Here is a 21,702-nt window from a genome sequence, read left to right as displayed (position 1 = left end):
ATCATTATTGCACAACACAGGAAGCTGACAAACACATTCTCCATCAGGAAGACAAACATCTGTAAAGCACTGTACATCAGATCAGAACTGTGGTTCATTAAACTAGAAATTATGTCAATAGGTTAAAAAAATACATTTTAAAAAATAAATCTATACTCATCCATGCCAGACTCTCTCAGGGCTTTATAAGCCTTACCAAAACATCCATTTTCTCAGCAAAAATCTAAAATTATATAGTAACACCACATTAATATAAAGCAATCAAAGTGTGTCAAAAGCACTGAATTTTTTCTGGTCCAAAGCATGTTCTTAAAATACTCTTGTTGATCCACATCTTTAGGCTGGTGCAGGACACCTAATACATCAGAAAACAGCAAACACTCTCTTGCATTTAGAGAGAATCTGAAAGAGATATGTCCTCAAGTTTGATAAAATTCAAACAATGAATCACCAATAAATATAATAGCTAAAGAACTTATTATCAAGTGAAAACTGCACAATTTATGTCCAGCATTCCATAGAAGGGTAAAGAAGTCCAATCATTTCAACATGGTCTGTTTAATTTTTTTACAGCTAAGTACAAAATAAAATCACATACCACATCCTTTGGCACTGCCAGTGTAACTCTGTTAACAAGGACTATTTAGAGAAAATCAATATGAACATTATTTCAGAAGTACTTGAAGATAATAGCAGGGGCAGCTGATCTGATTGACTGTCCCTCCCAGTCACCTCAATACAAACAGATAAAAACAAGACATTTCTTGAAACTTTTTACTTGCCTTCCACTCTGTTAAAGTCTGTGGTGCAATCAGGGTTGTCTACACTAATGAAATCATACTAAATTGTCTATATTAAGATGCAGTATCAGTACCCAAAGGCAGCAAACCTGGTAGACATGGATATGCTTTAAAGATCAAAAGACTGGAAATAAGTTAAAATAAGTTGGTGTGTTCATAATCATCTCAATTGAGAGGAAAATATGAATATTTGCAAGAAGGAAAAATTATTGTGGGGAAAAGAACAGATACATGACCCTGCTTTAGAACTGGCAGCTACTCCTTAAATCCAAGCAAGTTGTTTTTGGTTTTTCTTCACAATGCCTGGAGACAGGCCAGAGGAGAGATGCATCACATGTCTCTGGTGAGGAGGGTCTGGGGAAAAGGACTGTGGAGATGACATCAGTTCTGAGATAAAGTTGGAGTTCTGGCATCTTATCTGTGGCATATGGATGCTCACAGCAAGGTATGCATTGGAACACGGACTATACATTTGTTGAAGGGCAGAAAATTTAGTGTTTTGTTTTCAGGTTGTGAATTATGGCTCTCAGACTTGCTTTTACGTTATCCCCCACAAAATGCCATGGGGTATAGATAGTAAACTGTCAAAGGGCAGTGTGTTTTGTAATTATTTTTGTTCCTTAGGAGGGCTCCCATTTCCTCCTCTATTACATTTTACGGTCCTTTATCTCTAGCACAGATAACATATAAATGAAAGGAGGCAAACATAACCTACAGCACCAGGTTGTTCAAGTCATTACTCATGTGTGAACCAAATCCATTTCAGTGGATTCTCCCTTCTTGTTCCCAGAAGATCAAATTCAAATTCAAAATCTTTAGTTGCTACACACAGAGTGGTCACCTGCAAAGTCATATTGTTACAGGGTCTCCGAATTTAGAATTACTTTGGAGTAAAACTCAAAGGAGTGAAATAACACCTCACCAAACTATTCATGGGGCAACAGATGCAAATATGGATGGGCCTCAATTGTCCATGCATTTTAACAGAAAGTAAACTATGATAGTAATGACATTGACAATGCAAGGCCAAATAAAGCATCACTAACACCAAAATGTAAGACAATTTCCAGTATATCAGTGAATGGTTGTAAAATGTGTCATTCTTACCCTTTTTTCTTCTTTTTTGTGGAAGAAGAATGGGATTATAAATACCAGAAAAGACATTAGACAAACCAGGAATGAAAAGCAGCACAAACATTTGGAAATAAATGGTTTACCTTTCTCAGAATGATCATCCCTGTACTGGAAAAAGAATATTCCTTGTGAAATTACTGATTGTTGGGATAATAAAGGCTTGCTTTTTGTGAACAGAGGAAGCATGGTAAGAATGCCTAAGTAAATAAGCAAATAAATATGCAAGTTTCTATGTTTAAATTCTGCTTCATTTTCAAAGCATAAGGAAGTACATGTTCTTTATTGTTGTACAATCTGAACTCCTACAAATGGCTCGTTCCCATTGCATATATATAGATGAAAAAAATAATCAAATATCTGCAGGTTTTTCCACACAACATGCAGGTCAGAAGATTGCTTTCCCGAAGTCCAGTCAATATTGTGGATAGCAGAAGACTACAGAAGAATTGTTCTCATCTACTGCAATAAAGCTGGCTCCATTTGTTACACTTGAAATAAAATGAGGCCTGGGAATGACTATTTTTTAAAATTTCCTTATTGAACTTTTTAGTCAATATTCAGGAAAATAAAACTCCTTTGATCTTAGTGACTGAAGAGGACAGTTAGCCCTTTCCAGGAAGCACTTGAACTTCCACAGATGGAGAACAGGCTACTGCAAACTGCTGAGGTTTTTTTCACTGATTTTTTCATACCTGGTGGTCTTTTTAAATGTGACCATTTACTATGTGAGCAAACATTTAAACTTCTCTTGCTGGAAGAATTCTGCCAATGAAACTGTGTCCCTTGCAATCCCTTACACAACAGTCTGCACATTTGCACACACAAAAAAGATACTCAGTGGAATGAACACATAATACGCTTCTGATACCACAGAACTTCAGTAAATTTATCTGCTCTCCACCCAGAATCACACAGGCTTATTCCACAACCACTCTCTTTCAATCACTTTTGAAAATACTTATTTGATTTTAGATTTTCTCTCTTCAGCAAGACTTGGACTTGACAATCCTGGTAGGTCCCTTTCAATTCAAGATATTCTATGATTCTCTCTGTAATATGCTAAAAGAGTGACTTTGTTACATCTTACCTTTTGCAGTTCAATGTGATGTTTTTCAAGCATGACAAGTCTTGTATTAACACAAATTATATGATTATCCCTCCTAAAACCAATCTGTGTAAAAAACTTTTTCAGTATTCTTAAGAGTACTTACTTCAAGAGCTATTCATTTTCTCCACTAGAAATATAATTTTTCAAATTAGAAAACATTATCTAAACCAGTGACATAAATGCATGGTGGCTGACAGAAAAAAAAAAAACCCTTGAAAATCAAGAAATAACTGTTCTCTACAATAATTTTTCATTATTAATAGCTCTTTTTGTATGTATGAGAAAGCTGTCAAATTTACACAGAATTGATCACCTATTCATTTCAGGTATTATTTATGGAACAGTAAATTTTCTTTCACTGCTTTTTCAACACAGCTTTCTACTTCTGAATCAACCAGTTGTTGAACTGAACCAGACGAAACTGGGGAAAAAAAAATCACACCCTGCACTGAGTAAAGAATTTTAGTTGTCAAAGCCTTGGGCTATTCACTGCAAGTTCTGGTTTCTGGTTCCCAAGTCCGAGACTTCACCCTGCCCACTTTATCTCCTATCCTCCTCCCTCAAAGCATGGTCCAACCACAAGAAGATTCCCAAAAGAGGAACCTCAGAGCCACCTCTCCAACAGCCTCCCCTGTGGGCAGGAACTGCCAGAGGGAAAATGCTTCCTGCTTGCCTGAAGGTGGGAGGGTAACTGCAAGCTGCAGTTTGTGGCACATCTACATGGGCAGTTTCTGCTCAAAGATAATTCTCATCATGATTCCTAAAGGACACCACGCTCTCACAGCCAGACAGCAGCACCACAGACACGTGCTGCCTGTCAGCTGCATCCCTGCATCACTTTGGAAAATCCTCAGGTCCACTAAAAAAAATAATTCACAAGCAAGTAAGCAAGAGTGTTATAAAGGAGGGACAGACCAAATTTAAATGGACCCTAAAGCACACTGAGAAAATGATTTTTCAAAATAAACAGGGCAAAGAGTCCGTAAAACAAATTACTCTTGAGATGAACAGGAAAAGGAACCTTTTTTTTAATGAAGGGATGGAGGGTAAAATAATTGGCATGCTTTCAAAGCAAAAACTGTTTGAACTTCCAAGCATCAAGTGCAAAACCAATCCATTTCCATAAAATAATGCTTTTATCAGCTTGACAAAGAAGTTTTTGCTTTGTTAGCTTAAATCAGCTAACAAAGAAGTTAGCTGATTTCATCTGCTTCTGCCATTACCAATGTACATGTTGGGATGACAGCTTTCATAAATAGGATTGACAGAGTAAGACGTCATTCTGCACAGTGAAATCTTGAGTTCAAACTGTACATTAGATTTAAACTTTCTCTGTGCTAAAAACTCAAGGACATAAACCACCTATGATTCAGCTCACACTGTCAGTCCAAGCTAAGTTGCCAAGTACTGAGAGCCTTTCAGTCTCAGTCTTCAGCAAGGATCACACAGCTGAAAGATTGCCCAGGCAGGAAAAGGTAACCTTGGAGGAAAGAAAGCCAGAAGGGTTTGATTGGAAATACTTTCATCTGCTTTTGACCATTTAATAGATTTGCAATCTGCCTACAATAGTAACATTAGACAGTCTCAACTCAGATAGTTATGTACTGAGTTAGGCAAAGAGGGTGCCTGTCAAGTAAAATTCCAACAAAGAAAATTTCCATTTTTTGTAATATTGCTGCGCATCAAAAAAATCATTACTGAATTTCCTCTTCACTCAAATACCATATTTAGACCAGCTCTGAATTCAGAAACTCTGTACCAAAAGATACAGCAAGGGTTATATAAGGCTAACAAAAGGTTTTAGTCCTTAAGGATATACAAGTTTTGAGCACAACATTTTCAACATCTTTTTCCAAGGGAGTGTGGAAAACAAGCTTTTAGATAAAATACACTCAGAATAAAATTCCAAACTCTACATCAACAATTGCAACCTGTAATAGAAAGGAATTTTTTAAAGCAAAGCACAAATTTTCACATTTACAGTATTTTGAGCTCCACTTATACACAAAAACCCTTGTAAAAAATGGATTAAGAGGAAGCCCTAATCAGGGCTTCAGTGGAACATAAAAACAGGATAAAAAAATTAGAATAAAGACCTATCTAGCCCAGAGTAAGAACAGTGGCCAAACACAGATGCCTCAAGAAGAATGTAAGAATAGAGCAAACTCCTGCCAACACTGTCAGAGAACACCCTCAAAACTCTCAAGAGCTTACACTTCAATAGTTAGCATCTTCACGTTAATCAGTCTTAGTGTACTTCCTGCATGTAAACTTGCCTAGTTGCCCATTAAGTCCATGTAACCCCATAGCATCCATAATATCCATGGCCAGGACTTCCAGTACAAGGTGGCCTTACCTCCTGTCATTGAGTTTTGACTGGATACCCCATTTTTTGACAGATCCCCCCAAGAGCTGGCATGAAAGAAAAAAAAAAACCAGCCACCAAGCACTGCTGATGAGATGTTCCATCCATGCCATTTTATCTATCCAAACTAAACTTCATCTGCCATTTAATTGCCCCAACAGTAGAGTAAGTTGTTTCTTTCTGTAATTCTTCATAGGCAACACAACCTTTATACCCTTGACAATTTACAAAGACCAGCAAATATTTCTGTTAAACCCCTTCACCTATGAACATGTTGAGCAGCAGAGACACATGAACTGATCCCTGTGGAACTCCAGGGATTAAAAGCAACTGTTTAAAAACAACTGTTGACTCCCACCTAAGCTTAAAGGCACTTTATCATTCTTTCCAAAGGATCATCCCCCTCTTCTTCCATGACTCCTTAGCTAGTCATGCAAGCAAGAGTTACAGAGTAAGATGTCTTAGGGATATGTCAGATATACTATGCAAAAGGAACACTCCTTCCAAATGGAAATTCCCATATTTGGCCACAGCTGTCCAAATGCAGATCTTTGGAGTCTGCCAAAAGACATCTTTCAATCCCTGTATTTGCTAAAGATAATTTAGGACGTTTTACATTGGTTATTTCAGTATGTTACTTTATTTACTGCATCTAAAGGGATCACATAGCCACATTATTCAGCCTCACCTGACACATTTTCCCCAACACTAACCTAACTAAGCCATGAATAATTTTGTTTTTGTAGACATACTCAAAACCATATCTAAAACTAAAAGTGTGGAGAGAGGGTTACCAAGACAAAGCAATACACTTTTATATGACACATGGGAACCAAGAGGGATTGTTGGATCTTCCTTAAAGATTTGCCAAGATACACCTATCAGAGGGGCTCTGAGACAACCATCAGCACTCTGGATGCTGGCTCTGAAAAGATCTCAAAGCTGGCCTTGGGATATAAGGACCAAGACCTTGGTCCTAGATAGCAGAAGCAGGAGTGCCCAGACTGGGACTCTGCAGCTGTTGACAAGGCTTGGCTCTGTCATGAACCAGTGGAGTTGTTTTAGGCAGTTGTTTGATGCAGTGGCCTCTCTTAGCACTTGTGACAGATCCCCACAGCCCATTGCCATACCCATTAGAGAAATTTTCTCTCAAAGCATGTGCCCCTCCAAGTTCTTCTGTCCCTCTTCTACCTCTTAATCTTTGATTAAGATGGTTGTTTTCTCCTGCATTGTTTTAAATCTTGCTTCCTAGCTCTACCCAGGGACAGAGCTGACCTAACGGCTCACATCTCTACACTGCTTGGGTGTGGTTATCTTCCCTATTCAAACCTTTTGTTAGTGTTTCAGCGTTTATGCTCTCACCCTGCAAGTTAGAAAAACCCATTGCATCTCATCTTTACTCTAGTACTTTTACAGGCATTAACTCTTCCTACCAAAATCTGGAGATTTCACACGTTAAAAACACTTCCTTATGCAACAAACCCAAGATGCATCACCAGTGCATACTGCACTTAAGCAAAGCCCACAGTCACTATCACAAAGGGTGGGAGGCTTCTAGACAGACCCCAGAGAAGAGTACTAATCCAGGGCACAGGGTTGGTATCAACTGCTGCATTTTGTTTGGTTTCCTTTCTTGTTGACTCTAGACACACAACCAACACAGCAATATTTCCTACTTTATATTTTTATGTTTCTGCACAGGGAAACAAGTCAAATATAAATGTGATAAGCATACATAAAATTATACCTATTCAATCTGGCTAGGAATAGTAGCAATAGTGGGGGGAAAAAAAAGTAGTAGCAGACGCATAAGACCTAGGCAGAAAGTCAAGAATTATGCTATATTGTGTTTCTATCACCTTTCCTGCCCCTACCAGTTAAGGTACAGAAAGCACTGGTGTGCTTTGTAGCAATAACTTTCATTGCATGTCCTTTCTGGAAAAAGTCTTCTGCCAAGGCAACCATGTTATTATCTGCAAATTTCCCACATTTATTCAGGAGTTTTAATGCTCTATCACTGGCAAAACTAACAATTGCTATTTGCTACCTACTGACTTACACATTTAAGTCCTGTACTGTGAACTTCAAAGACCCTGTAATTTTCCACTTTTTTGCACGTTATTTTCTACCAGCAAATTCAACGTGAACTAACAAATGCATTAAGAGGGCAAGAATTGCACGTCAGCTATAGCGTTTTTACACCAGACTTCAGTTTTTAAGAACCTGAACACTTGGGACCTTTAAGTTGCTGGGCAGGACCATCATCAGGGCAGTAGCGCAGAAATTAATGAATGAAGATGCATCCCTCGCCTACACTGCACCCCGATGGGAAGGACCCTGTTTGCAGAGGCCTGTTCAGGGAATCCTGTCTGGGGTGGGAGTTTTGTCAGCGCACGGTTCCGCTAATGGAGAGAGCGGCGGAAGGTCTGCTGTCAAGGGATGCCGCGAATGAGGCGGCGTTTGGGCGCTCTGAAGTGATGCCCACATCCTTCAGCCGACAGCGCACGGGGGCCGGCAGCACACAGGTACCCCGCCTAAGAGCCGCCCGCTCGGGCCAGCTCCGCCGGGCGGGGAGATGCCTCCTCGCCAAAATCATTCCCTTCACCCGGGGGGTTCTCGGCTTGGCTCCCGGGGAGCTGGGATTTTTCCTTCGAAAGCCTGCCCCTGGTGAAAGCCGCACGGTCTCCCGCTGCCGCTCACGCACGCCAAAGTTTTGCCGCTCTGGCCGTAGCGACACGGGCAGGGACACCCAGCCCCGGCCGCCCCCCGCCCGCCCGCCCCCGGCCCGCCCGGCCCGGCCCGGCCCGCCTCACCGTCCCAGCTCGGACTCCAGCTCGAAGTAGTGAGCCAGGGTGTCCTTGTTGGAGCCATCGATCCAGTAGTCAGGCGCGGCGGAGCCGGGGCGGCTGGCGGCCGAGGAGCCAGAGGAGGAGGATGAGGAGGATGAGGAGGATGATGATGAGGAGGAGGAGGGCATGGTGACTTTCAGCATGCCGGGACGCCTGCCGGGGGCTGTCCTCTCCTCCGCGCCGGCTGCAGAACGCACAGCGACAAGGCGGCGGCTACACCTCGCCTCCCTCCCTCTTTCTCTCCTTCCTTACTTATTTCCTTCCCTCCCTCGCTCTCCCCTCCCTCTCCCCTCCTCCTCCTTCCCCCCGCGCCGCCCTGGAGAGGCGGCGGCGGGTGCCCAGCCCGGCGGGGCCGGGGCGGGGCCGGGCCGGGGGATGCACCTCCATCGCCCCCCGCCCTCCACCCGCCGAGTCCGGCGGCGGCTCCGCGCCTGCAGCCGGAGACCCCCGGGGCCGGCCCGGGCGAAGGGAGCGCCGCGAGTTCAGCGGCACCGGGAGAGGGACACGGCCGGGCGGGGGGACAGCGCACGGGAGGAGAAATCGCATCCCGATCCGCGGGCGGTGTGCGGCGGGGCCGGGCGGGATGCGCAGCCCGTAGCGCGGTGGGCGCCGGCCCGCCATGCCGCAGCGTTTTGCCAGTTTCCGAGCGGGAGTTCAGGAATTCTGCCGTGAATTTGGCGAGGAGGGTGTGGGGGCTGAGGCTGAGCAAGGCAAACAGCAGTGGGAAAGAAAGAGACTGACAAATTCTGGAACGTAGTATAAAAATCCCCAAAACACATCTCTTCCCACCAGAGAACTAAAAGAAGCCATAGAGAAATAAAATTGCTTTGCTGCAATGCCACTCTCTAACAGGTTATGAAATCTGCAGGTTATGAAATGCATGTGATTTATACTAAAGCATGCTACATCCCCGACTGCAGAATCCTTAGCCAGAAACATCTATAGAAGGGTCGTTTCTGTTGGTGTAGTGGCAAAATAAAACAGCAGCAGTTGTGTGTGCCTCGCATGCATAGTGTGCCAGATCAATCCCACTCACATCCTCTCTGTGCTGTTACACCCACTCACGCTGCCATGCCAGCACAGGCAGGAGGTAAAATGGACCATGTGTGAACCTGCATAGCAGAAGGGACAAAGTATTGTCCTCTAATTTTCAACCACAATTCCCTGGCCTGTTTTTTAAACATCGTATTTCTTCCTCAAATAAAGCACAGTGTCCTGTTCAGTGTTTTGCTGATTGAGGTGCATTGATGTTTTCCAAAATTATTTGTTTCCCCCCATAAACAAGTCTGTCTCTTACTGTTCCGTAAGTTCCTTACCATAACCAGATGGGGCAATTAATCCTAATTCTGAACCTCTTAATTTCTCAAAGGTGTGAACAAAGAAGTGCTTCTCTCTGAGTAACCAGATAATAGAAGTATATCCTAAACTAGTCTTTGTTGGTAGTGCGAAAGGATGAGGGATAAATGAAATAGATAAAAGAGAGATAAAACCTTTGCACCTTGAGTTATTGCCGTTATAAAATTAAAATATAGACCCCACTGTAATTTGAGATTTTATAATTTTCAAATTCATATTTGGAAGTCAGGGAAAAGTAACCCAAAGTCCTGATTAGAAAACCAAGTTACATCAAATACAATTTGACAGCAACTCCAAATTTCCCTTGAGATGAACTTCATGCCCAGAGCACCCACAGTTACAGGACTGATATCAGCACCAGAGCACCAGGCAGCCTTTTCGCTGCTGCTCCTGCCCTCTTTCAACCCCACAGCTTGCTCTGCCTCTGCTGGTGCATGCAGAGCTTTTCTTCAGAAGTCTTTGCCTGATAGGTGACACTTTTTCATCTTATTTGTTAACAGCATCTCCTGGGAGGAGAAATGGTCACTGAGGAAGGCAATGACACACACACACAAAACGGAAAATCAGCCCACTGAGAAGACAGTGGTTTTCCACATTGTATTTTCAGTCAAATTTCTAATGTATTCTGCAAGCCAAAGGGCACGTATAATTCTGTTCTAGTGGGGCTTTGGAAGAAATTATTTTAGTAGCATTTTATTTACCCAGGTACCTGCAATCAGATTCATATCTCTAATGATCTGGATGTAGTTACCATGAGCCTTCAGCTACTCCTTGGTAAATGACAAAGCACTGGTGGATTTTCTTTTTTTGATTTTTTTTTTTTTTGACTGCGGTATAACTAGAAAAGGCATTTTACTTTCTTTGAAACTCTGAGTCAAAAGTGAGCAGCATCACACCATGCACTCAACCTTGTACTTGAAAACTGAGTTGGACCTTGTTCTTCAGAAGGTCCCCATCCTTCATGATATCCAAATATGTCCATGTGGAATTAAAGAAAGTCTTCAGGTTGCACACTGTATCTAACCAGCAAAAAAATGCCTCTCAGTCTCATGGAAACCAAAGACAGCATTTCAAATGTGCAGTGCTCCAGTGCAACAACTCAGGTCTATGTTACCCATGTGAAGATTTGCACCAATTTTATTGGACATGAAAGTAAAACACTAGCAAATCTTCATTTATCAATTCGTGACACACTATGTACAAAATTTTATTACGGAGATATAAAGATCATAATTTTCCTGGCAACAAAGCCAGGTTACAAACTCAAACAAAAAAGACAGGTCAAGGAGGAAGCAGTTTATATGAACAAAACATACATGCAAGCAATGTCCAATTTTCTGCCTCTTGCATGTCACCCATAGATTTAAGCCCCAAAGCAGGAATGTTATCTGGTGTCTTGGTGGAGGTGTGGGATCAGGAATCTTTCTGCTCTCCTGCTTGCTGTAGTCCTATTTTGTGATTGTTCCTGTCCTTTGTACAGACATCACTGCACCAGGTATAAGCAGAACATACCTTAGAGAGCTAAATTAAAAGGTAAATGTAGGATAGAAACTTTTTAAACTTGACTTCTGTAATATTCATACAATTCTAGCAGTTAGGCCTTGTGTAGAAACTCAAAAAAAAACCAGATTCTGTCCTGAGTTTTGAATAAGTAGTTTCCAGTTTGTGGGCATCATTTGAAAGAGCCCTGTGTTAGTACCCTGAAACTTAGATCAGTATTTCTTCCTGGCCAGACTGCAGCAGCTTCTTGTTGAAGGTACACTTGTCCACAGCTATTGTAGTAAAGGTTATCTATGAAAAGCAAATCGTCAGGTATAGTCCCTATTAAGGAATATTTCTCTCAAAATGGTTTTCATGTGCTAGAGCTTCCTTCTTTACAAAGATGATCCCGTATAGATTCTGCATTTCCACCTGTGCTACACCAGATGCTTATCTGCTATAATTGTAATGCAGATTAAGTCTTCTGCTCAAACCATGTCACATACAAGTCAAAGAAGTTGAGATCAAGGCAAATCCCCAAAGCTTTCACTTCCCTTCCCTGTCATTGATTTTCCCTGCTGAATACAAAGCCTTGCATTAGGTTTTATTTTCTGTAACATCTTTCATCTCCCACTCAACTTCCAGTACCTCTGAATCACTATGTAAGCTTCCATGGATGCCTGTCAGTTGGGAATGCTAAAAACTTCTGCCAATTTCCTTGTTTTTATTTGTGTATAGGAACCCTTATTACTTGTCTCGAACAAGCTCATCAGAGTCTCTTAATTTATCATCATCTTCCATGCTGTTTTATGTGTAAATCTAAGTCTACTTAAAGATTTATAGAGCTGCTGGGTAAAGATGGACTCTTTCATCAGCTGCATACATGAAGAGTTTAAATCAGGTGAGAATGAGTGCAGCTCTGGGAGAGGCCAGCCGAATAGCGATGTTGGAGAGGAGGTGTTGTTATGCAAGAAAACAAAGAGAAGGAACAGACTGACCCTTTGCAGAGTGACATTAGAGATGAAGGGGAGTAACAACGTGCCCTTTACCTCAAACCCTACTCACAGGCTTTAAAGTCGAGATGATTTTTTTTTTGCCAGTGACTGGGAAAAGCGGACATGTAAATGGGGATAAAAGAAGTGATTGCCTGATGATGAACTGGTAGAAAACAGTGTGATTCACCCATCTCTGAACCACATCATGTGGGCTGAGGGTATCAATAGGGTCATTTTATAGTCATTGTGGGAAGGCACACAGAACAGTTATCTTTGCACCATAGTCACTTATCTTTCCTGTCCCTCTTTAAGTGATTCAATAAATCATTTGATTTCTAGAATGTAGGAGGATACTTGAAGCATTCCCTTTTATTTTGCAGGATCAAACAGCATTGGTTCACAAAAGAAAAAAATAAAGCTGGTCCACAAGTCTATGAGTCATTAAACCTAAATAAATTACCCCCTTGAGGACAAGCTTCATAAACCATGTGGCCTGGTAGGACCCACAGAAGTTACACATAGCTCTTCCTGAGTTAAGCTCACTTAGCTGTTGCTGGCTCTCTAATCCCTGCTCAAACAAAATCCAGCTGGAGGTCCTCTGCCATTATTAGCAGCTAGAGAAATTTCTCCAGGATATAGTGTTCCTTGTTTCTAAGGCAAAATTTTCTCTTCCCTGTCAAATGCTATTAAGGAGTTTAAATATGGAGTTTAAACTCCCTCCATCACAGGGAAAAAGAACGCCTTCCTCTCACCACCCCCTGCACCCCAAATAAAAGCAAAAAATGAAGTGAACTCTAATGTGTTCAAGTAAGAATACAAACTTTCTGCCAGGTTTAAGGTGGTGCCAGATTTTCAACCCTTTCAACAGAAGGTTGGAAAAACATATTAGGAAAACAAACGTAAAAGAATCCTAGTCACAGGCAAGCACTCTTAAAATCAAAGTTGACAATGTTAATATTGTTTCTTTCGCTCTCAAGAAAGAAAAGAAAAATTCATCCATGTTTTGGTATTTGGAAAAAGAAACCTGCATACGGGAAGTTTTATGAAGAGTGTAAGAGGAAGGCAAAGTTAGCAGTTTCTAAGAAATGGTGATTTATATAAAGAGATTCCCAAGGTAGGCTGGAGTTCAACCTCAACTCAGGGATAAACAAGTCATTTTGGAGGAAGGTTAGAAGGAGATTTAAGCATTAGCACCCTGTGTGGATTTGCAATGAATTGAAGAAATAAAAAAACCCCATACTTAAACCACCTTTTTTTCTGTTTCCTAAAATGCATGTTTTGCCCAGTGCTGAAGAAGACATTAAGGAATAATTTGAAGGGGAACAGCTGCCACTCAATTTTAAAAGTTAATAAGTGCTTGTGCATGTCCTTTTGCTGATTTGTGAGCAAAACCCACTTAAAAATTCAGCAGGTGCTTCTGTGTTACATTGCCCAGCAGAGAGAGGCAGTCTAAACTCTCTGCTTGGTTTTCCCATATAAATACAAGCAGATTCAGCAATGCAAGATTTCTTACTACAGGTGTAAAGCAAACTCTCCATTGCCAGCACCTCAACACCTTATCTAGTAGTAAAGTGAGTTCATTAGCTGATCCATTTCCAAGAACTTAATAGCCACCAGTAAAATCAAAGAGAATTCCAGGTGTATCCCTACTGCTGTTCCAAAAGGCAAAGTTACTAGCTAGACCAGCTAGTAATCTTGCCTTTCCAGTTGTCTGATTCCGTGACCTCCCCTTACCCCAAACAAAATAAATAAAACCCTGCTGGTGTTGTGAAAAACAATTAAGGCTATCAATTCTGACTGCTGCAATCCATTATGGAACAGACCTTCTTTGTTTCACTCATTTACCTCATATTTGAGTGGCTATAAATTGAGAGGGCTGTTAACTGTAGTGTAGTTGTGACTGGTTTTCTTGTGACTTGAGTGCCAGTGACAACAGTGGGAAACACAAACAGTTTGTACCCAGGGCATGGTACAGAAGAGAAAAAATAGCTATTCTAATTTACTTCAGTGATTTCTGATTGGATTGCTTCCAGTTCTGCAAATTCAGGAAAATTGCAGCTTTTATGAGACAGGAAATGGCTGTAGTTTGTTGATATTGTTTTGTACATCCTTCTGATTAAGCATCCAGATATGGTCTTGTTCAATTGCAATCTAATCTGTTTGAGTGCCCTGGCTGATATTGATGATAACAGGCTTGCTGTGTTAGCTAAAGGGGTTCTAGAAAAGATCTAACCCTGGAAAAAAAATCCAGGTATTAGAACAACATCCAATTCAAAAGTAAAGGTTAACTATTTAGTTTTGTGTTTAGGTCCAGTACTAGACTGTGCCTTTGGTCTCCATGAAGGCAATAATTCCAAGAGACAGACCTGATACTTTTGTTGAGGGATCTCAAAATGAGACAGCAGTTGCGGAAAATGCTTATGCAGAAATTCCAAATGAGTGAAAATGTCTGAGTGTGAGTATTTCAGGGAATGATTACTCCATTTACTCTCTAGACTGAAGGTCTGTTTTTTGGGGGTTTTGTTCTTTTATGGGGCCCTCGAGTCTTTGGATTCATATGGCCCTACTACCTGTAAGAATATTTCACTGACACAGGTTGTCCAGAGGTACAGGAGAAGGGCATCTGTGCCCCAGGAAGTAATGTTCATAAACTTATCTGTGGACAAATGTAGAAGAGAGGAGGAGGAAAACACAAATCTAACCCACTTTGTCTCACCTAAATGTGGTGCCTATTTCAGGCCTGCATGAGGTTGCCTCCACTCAGACATAAAGCTCTCAGCTAACTGCCTCACTTTTCAACAGTTCTTGTATAAAAGCCCTGGAGCTCCAGGATAAAACTTTCCTCACTGTGCTCAACTTTCTCCATACAATTCCTGGAGTTTTCCATTTTGATTCTTGAAAATTCACTGCAATTAATTTAACTTTCAAGGACGTGAAGAGTTTACTGTTAGGTAAAAGGAAGACTTTCAGCAGCTCTTCTGCTCTCTGATAGCACCCACATAAAGATTTTTACTCTGTATTTATTACATTCAAAAATAGTTACTGTAATGAAAGGGTGTACACAGGGATACCTTACATTAAGCTGCTGGTGAAATGCAAGGTCCTACCAATTATTCAGCAACTCAGTATCATTAAACCCACTGATAGAAGTGCAGGCATATGTACATAGAGCACAGAAAATTTCTGCAGTTTTCATAAAAAACTCGGAAACATTGGAAATACCTAATAAATTCACTCATGACTCAAGATCATATGAGATTATACTTTCATACGAGACATGCTACATCTTGTAAAACAGAAAAATCTGAATCCCTCCAAGGCAAAACAGAACTCAGTATTTCAAAGTCACAGCAATTTCTTTTCTACACGATACACATATATACACCAATAAAATTGTGCATTTCCAAGCACAAGATATGAGTTTTATTTGCACTTTAAGAAAATCAGCTGCACTTCACTTTCTTTAAATTCTTGCTTGGCTAAATTTTTTTAAATCTTGTACCACTCATTAATTACCATAGTGGGAATTAACAATGATGATCACATTTGCAGACTGAACAAATGTATTATTTTATTACTATACTCATCCCTTTAATTACTGCACTCCAACTAAAACTGAACAAGATTAAATGTAGAATATAAGGCACTCAGGTAGAATTCCTAGTAAGGGGCGTTGGATAGCCTGTGTGGAGATGGTATTTGAGTGTCTCCACCTGTGAGTGCCATTATGACCTCAGCCAGTGCGGTGGGTTGGCCCTGGCTGGTGCCTGCCCAAGCTGCTCTGTTGCCACCTTCCTCACTGGGGCAGGGGAAAGAAAATACAAGCAGAAGCTTTTGGGGCAAGATAAGGGCAGGGAGAGGTCACTCAGCAGTTGTCATCACAGGTAAAATAGATTCAATTTAAAGCACTTTCCCTCCAGCTCTTCCCTTCTTAATTTTAGGGCATTTTTCTCCCTCTCCTCCCTGCTGGTGCTGCAGGAGGATGAGAAGCGGGGGCTGTGGTCATTTAAGGACATGCCTCTGCCACTCCTCCCTCCTCAGGGACAGGACTGCCCACACTTTTTCCCTGCTCCAGCATGGGGTCCCTTCCCATGTGAGAGAGCCCTTCCTGAACTTCTCCAGCACAAGTCGTTTCCATGGACTGCAGTTCTTCACCAACTCACTTCCTTGGGGTGCAACGCTCCAGAAACTCACTGCCCCAGTGCAGGGTGCCCAGACTGTCATGAAATCCTCTCAGGAGCTTGCCCCAGCCCTGGCTTTCCGTGGAGTCACAGCCTCATTCGGGCACATCCACTTGCTCCAGTGTGAGTTCTCCATGGGCTGCAGCTCCATGGTCTCCGGTCCAGCTCGGATCTCCCCGGGCTGCCCCACGGGCTGCAGGGGAATCTGCTCCTGCCTGCAGCAGCTCCTGCCCTCCTTCTCTGCTGACCCTGGTGCCTCTAGGGCTGTTTATCTCACAAAGCCTTGTTATAAATGATTGAATCTGCAGCCAAATTTAAAAAAAATTGACAAAGATTTATTATATTAATTACAAATTATCAAAAATCCGCCACAGCCAAGACAGCGTCAACTCCGGAATTTGGCGCTGGGTGAACCTGGATCCGACTGACAGAGTGCCAGCGTCTCCCTGGTGGTTCCGTCTCCTACAGCCCGCTTATATCCCCAATATTTTCCCTGAGGCCTGAATAACAGGATGTCCCTTGTGTTTGTTCATATGTAGAGTTAGAACATAGGGATGCAAAAGTCAGTCCCGGTGCTTCTACAACCATCTCGGTCCTTCCTGGATGTTCTTTTCACATGGATAACCGAGTCCATACGAGTCCATATGGATGCAAAAGGTGTGCCTCGATGACTGTACAGCTTTCTCTCACATGTACTCGGGTGGTGCCAGTTGGGACAACTGATGTAATCAGCTCCTGGTGTTGCTTTCTTGAATAGTTGAGGAAGACGATGTTCATGGCCCAGGAAGGCTTCACTCTTAGGGTAAAGACTTGATATTATCTTTAGGGTGTTCCGGGAGCTGATTGAATAGAAATGGGACTATGCTCCCGGCTGTGGTCAAGGGCATGTGGTGGATTAATGTAATATTTTATACATACACATGTTTACTTACAGCATGAATTAACCATACATCTATAACAGCCTCCCTCCTCTCCTTGGACTCCTGTCTCTCTTGTGCAGGGCTTTTTTCCCTGTTTTTAGCAATGCTGCCCCAGAGGTGTTCTCACTCAGCCAGCAGCAAGTCTGCCTTTGAACAGACTGGAATTGATTCCATCACCTTCCTCTCCACCAAAACCCCGCCTTGCAAACTCCAATTCAGTAAATCTGAAGCACAGCAAAACATAGAACAGTTTAATTACTTATGTAAACAGTTCCTCTTGTTTATTTTTTCGCACAGTAGTTTGGTACTGTAAATACTCTTACCATTGTTTAGAGCCCTGATTTATGAAGTGTACCTAAAAGCCATGGCAACAGCTGACTCATATAAATCACTTTGAAAAGACTCATAAATTCCCCTTGTTGCCAGTAAAATTTTACACATATTTAAGGACCTCCCAATTTCCTTAAGCAGTATTACATATCAATTTTTTTTAAATCTGAACTGAAATATTGGACATTGATTTCAGTGAAAAATTCTTCACTAAATCTAATGCTATGATCATCAATCAGAATAGTGTTCAAATGGATCTGTCCGTTTTTTGCTTATATTCAAAATACATTAAAACAAATCCTACCCTGCAGTGCACCAGTCTTTGCAGTAAAGCTAAGTTCACTAAGAGGATATAAATAATCCTGCAGCCTTCAGAAGTCTACATGACAGGGTAGATATAGGTAAAAAAAAAAATATGTATAATTTGAATGCTGATCTGCACATGATTACTGCAGATGCACAGAAAAGTTTTTGCACTTGAAGACAATACCTCCTGCTTCCATAGAACTCTTGTGTAGGAGGGCAATAGTAAAATCACTAATCAATGTATGGAAAGTAAAGCATTAAACACTATAAGCACTCTCCTAGCTATTCTTGCTGTATGTTCCTCACTCCTTCTGGGTCTTAGATAGGGGCTTTTGACACCTTTTTTTTTTTAAATCCAGTTAAAGGCTGAACAATTATTTGTATGATTTTAATAATAGATCAGAAACAAACATTGGTTTATACTTATGCAATGCCAATAATCTCTAAGCCTAATAGCAACTGAAAGTGAAAGAAATATCTGGTCAGACACGTTGGAGAAAGTTTGTCACTAGTCCACCTCCAGGGTCAATAGTTTGACCTCTATCTGGAAAATGATGGGGTTTTTACAACACCGGATGAAAGTGCACTGATAATACTAGGTCTGTCTGTTTACCAGCTAATCTTTTTCTACAAAAGATTTCCAGAAAAGAATCACACAAGACTGCTTCCATTTTACTTGCCACTTTCATATTTCCCTAGGATTTTTAGCAGATACTGGTACCAAATGTCAGCAGATACATAGATAAGCATCTTAACTCACAGGGGGAAGGAAATGTGAGCTATCAAAGTGAAATGTGGAATAGCAGAGCTCGTTGTGTTTCTCTGACTGATTTGGAAAGACCTACATTCAATCTGAAATGAGCAAAACAAGAAAGAGTCTCTTTGCTCCTCACCAGAGTGAGGACTTGTTTGTGTGTTTCATCTTTGGCTCTGCAGGAGATTCCCTGGTTGGTTGGCTAAGTCCCACACTAACTTATTTAAGACAACTTACAATCAGTATTTTTGGGTCTTGCAGTAAAAGGCAAGTGACTTATTTCAAGTAAACAAAATCCTTCATCAGACTCATATTGGGTTAACTTTTTCAATAGAACTTTTAAAACAACAAAAATCAGTTTTTAAGCAGAATATTTAGCTTCAAAAGTACATATAGAAAACATTTTATTTCTTCCAAATGAATTAATTTCTTCTTCAGTTTTGGGGAATTATTTCCTGAGTCTAGCTCTGAGTACACTGGATTCCTATTGAGCTTTTCTGTTTTTCCTTTGGAGAAGGTAGTCCCCAGTTCTATGACAGAGAAGCACAGACGACAACAACAACAAACAAAAAAAAATGGCCACCCAAACGAACAGAAAAAAACCCAAACAAAACCAAAATCCCAAACTCCTCAGTTGCTACCAATGTAAAGTCTAAAAGACAGGAAGGTGAACAACCATCTGTTTGGTACATTTATCTTGGCTGTGGCTTTTCACATTTTTCATAGTCATGCAGCTCAACATGGCAAAACACACCATGCTTCTGGGTAAAACTTGCACCCATTTCCTGGGTAATTCTTTCCTGCTGGGATGTCAGCAGGAAAACCATTTAGCAGGTCATGACAAGAAAGACCAAGAAAGCCTGCATCAACCATGTTCAAATGAGTTCAAATGAGTGGAAGTAACAAAAAGCACGAGGGTAAGTGCTCTGAAGGTGTGAAGATTTTCCAGAAGTGATGACATCTAGAGTTTAATGGTAACACAGCAAATTTAGCACCTTGTCACAGAACCACAGAATAGTCATGAGAAAAGCTGAGTGATGTGGGTGCTGCAGCATCACCATAAATGCCGCATCCCCAAATATTTTTTTTCTCAATAGACTTACAGGTATTAAGTAGGAGACTGATAAAATACTTTGGAAACCACATGGATCATCTATATCTCTGTTCTGTTACTCTGTCCATAAAAGTATACAATATTTTCGAGCCAAACTTTGAAATTATTAGAGACAGGCCTGAGTTCCTCTGGCATCAATGAGAGCCACTTCTCTCAGAAAACAACATTTCAGTTGCATATTTCTCCTTGTACTAATCTTCAGCAGTCTCACCTGTGCTCTGCCACAGGGAAAACAGTTTCCTGGTTGAAAAATTTGCAAATAAAAGGAAGACAGAAGTTCAAAGTTTGGCCAAATCATATTTACCATTTTCAGGCACAGTAACTGCTAGTATAACTATTCCAAATAACTTCTGTCTGTATCCTTATGTATTGTGCACGTTTTTTTCATCTAAAACAGTTTCTGCAGTACACTGTGTGCATTTTGACTAACTGCATGACATGGAATAGGGGTTCTAGAAAAATAATAAAATTAACTTGGAGGCCACAAGAATCACCCTCTCCTGTTGTCAGAGGAGAAAACCAAGACCAACTGAGTACTGAAATTCAGGGTACCTTGACTTTACAGCTGTTCACTCAATTCCATACAGAATGCTTTTCTCAAACCTACAAACTTCTGTGTAAGCCACCAAACCCAGAACTTTCATAAGAGAGGCCCTGTGATGTGTACAAAATGTCTAAACCAAACAATGAAGCCGAGCCTGGTGAAAAGCAGATCACTGAGACCTGCATTGTCTTTATTCTTTACATAACTTGACCATGTCAATAAGCAATATTCAGAGTAAGTTTTTAAAGGCATGTTGCATCTAATATCAGCTTCTTTTAAAGAATCTAATCTTCCTGCTGTTTCAGTTTGGATTAGTGAATCCTCAGTGACTCGGTCAAGAACACAGCATTTCTGTAGAGCAACTTGCTGGTTTACACTCCTACAATGATTTCTGCAGAATTCTAATATTGTTATTAGATCTTGATAAACCCAAATAATTCCAGCCCAAACTTTGCTCTCAATTAAAAAAAAAAACAAAAAAAACACCATGGCCAGCCCTTGATTTAAGACCACCTAAGGGAGTGTTTTTCCCCTAGAAACCAACTCACCACAGCATATTTTCAAGGATACAGGTTATACCGCTGATACTAAACTAGTGATAGATTTTCAGAGAAAAACCCTTCTCTTTTTCTCCCACTGAACCAGAGAATCACTCCCACAGCAACAGCATAAATTTTCTACTAAAATGATGCATCTAGAAATAGACTCTGCCAAAGACTACAAATGAGAAGAGAAAAGCAGAATGCAGGTATGACAGCCAGAGGAGCAATGCAGAACAGAGGCAAAGAGCTCTAAACAGCTTTAAACTTTTAAAACATCCTATATTCACCGTGTTCCTGTGACAAATTAAAGGCAGGCAAGCAGGAGGCTGAGTGCCTGGTCCCACTCACATCAGTGGGATTGGTTGCCATGGACTTATGCCGGAGTGACATGTGTAGATGGTGTACACATAAGTCAAGTTTAGACTCATAAACACATGTGACCAGCTCTTGTAAACAAGCTTATCTGCTTTCAGCCTGGCCAGGGCAGCACAGGAGGCTGTGCTGATCTGCCCAAACAGCAAGAATTGGTTTCTGGTGAATTTGGACCATGACCCGATATACGGGGCTCTGGGAGCGCAAGCTGGGCTCTCAGATCCCCTCCCTTGGGGTCACAGGTAATTTTGTCATGAGCTGTTAATCCCAGAAATGTGTCTTTTAAAGTCTTCAGTGCAGGAGCAAGCAATCAGGTGCCTCACTTCCTCCTGGCTGATTACAGCTGTCTAAGCAGCAGGTGCCACAGCAAGAGTAGGGCAGGTTCTCCTCTTTTCAGCTGCAGCTCACACTGCATTCTCATCCTGGAAGAGCCTCTTATTCCACATCTAGCATCCTTATTGAGTAAGGCATAAAAAATGGGCTTCAATTCATGTCATAGATTTTACTGGAAATTAAGCCCACGTGTACATCTTGCTGAACCAAGTAAAAGTCT

At 41.3% G+C, this 21,702-nt stretch overlaps 1 protein-coding gene across 1 annotated transcript in view; it reads right to left on the bottom strand.

The window, feature by feature from the left end:
- Positions 1-8,399, bottom strand: part of CAMK4 (calcium/calmodulin dependent protein kinase IV) — a gene marked incomplete at both ends in the record, with an annotated part of 137,015 nt that extends 128,616 nt beyond the window's left edge. The window contains one exon of the mRNA XM_084224737.1: positions 8,221-8,399. Coding sequence (XP_084080863.1) covers positions 8,221-8,399 — 179 coding nt within the window. The remainder of the gene's footprint in view (positions 1-8,220) is intronic.
- Between the last annotated feature and the right edge of the window lie 13,303 nt (positions 8,400-21,702).

Source organism: Fringilla coelebs (assembly GCF_963513975.1).
Source record: "Fringilla coelebs genome assembly, chromosome: Z".
In the NCBI taxonomy this organism is placed as follows: Eukaryota; Metazoa; Chordata; class Aves; order Passeriformes; family Fringillidae; genus Fringilla; species Fringilla coelebs.
Note: the sequence above shows the minus strand (reverse complement) of the source record. Positions and strands in the feature narration are given on the sequence as shown.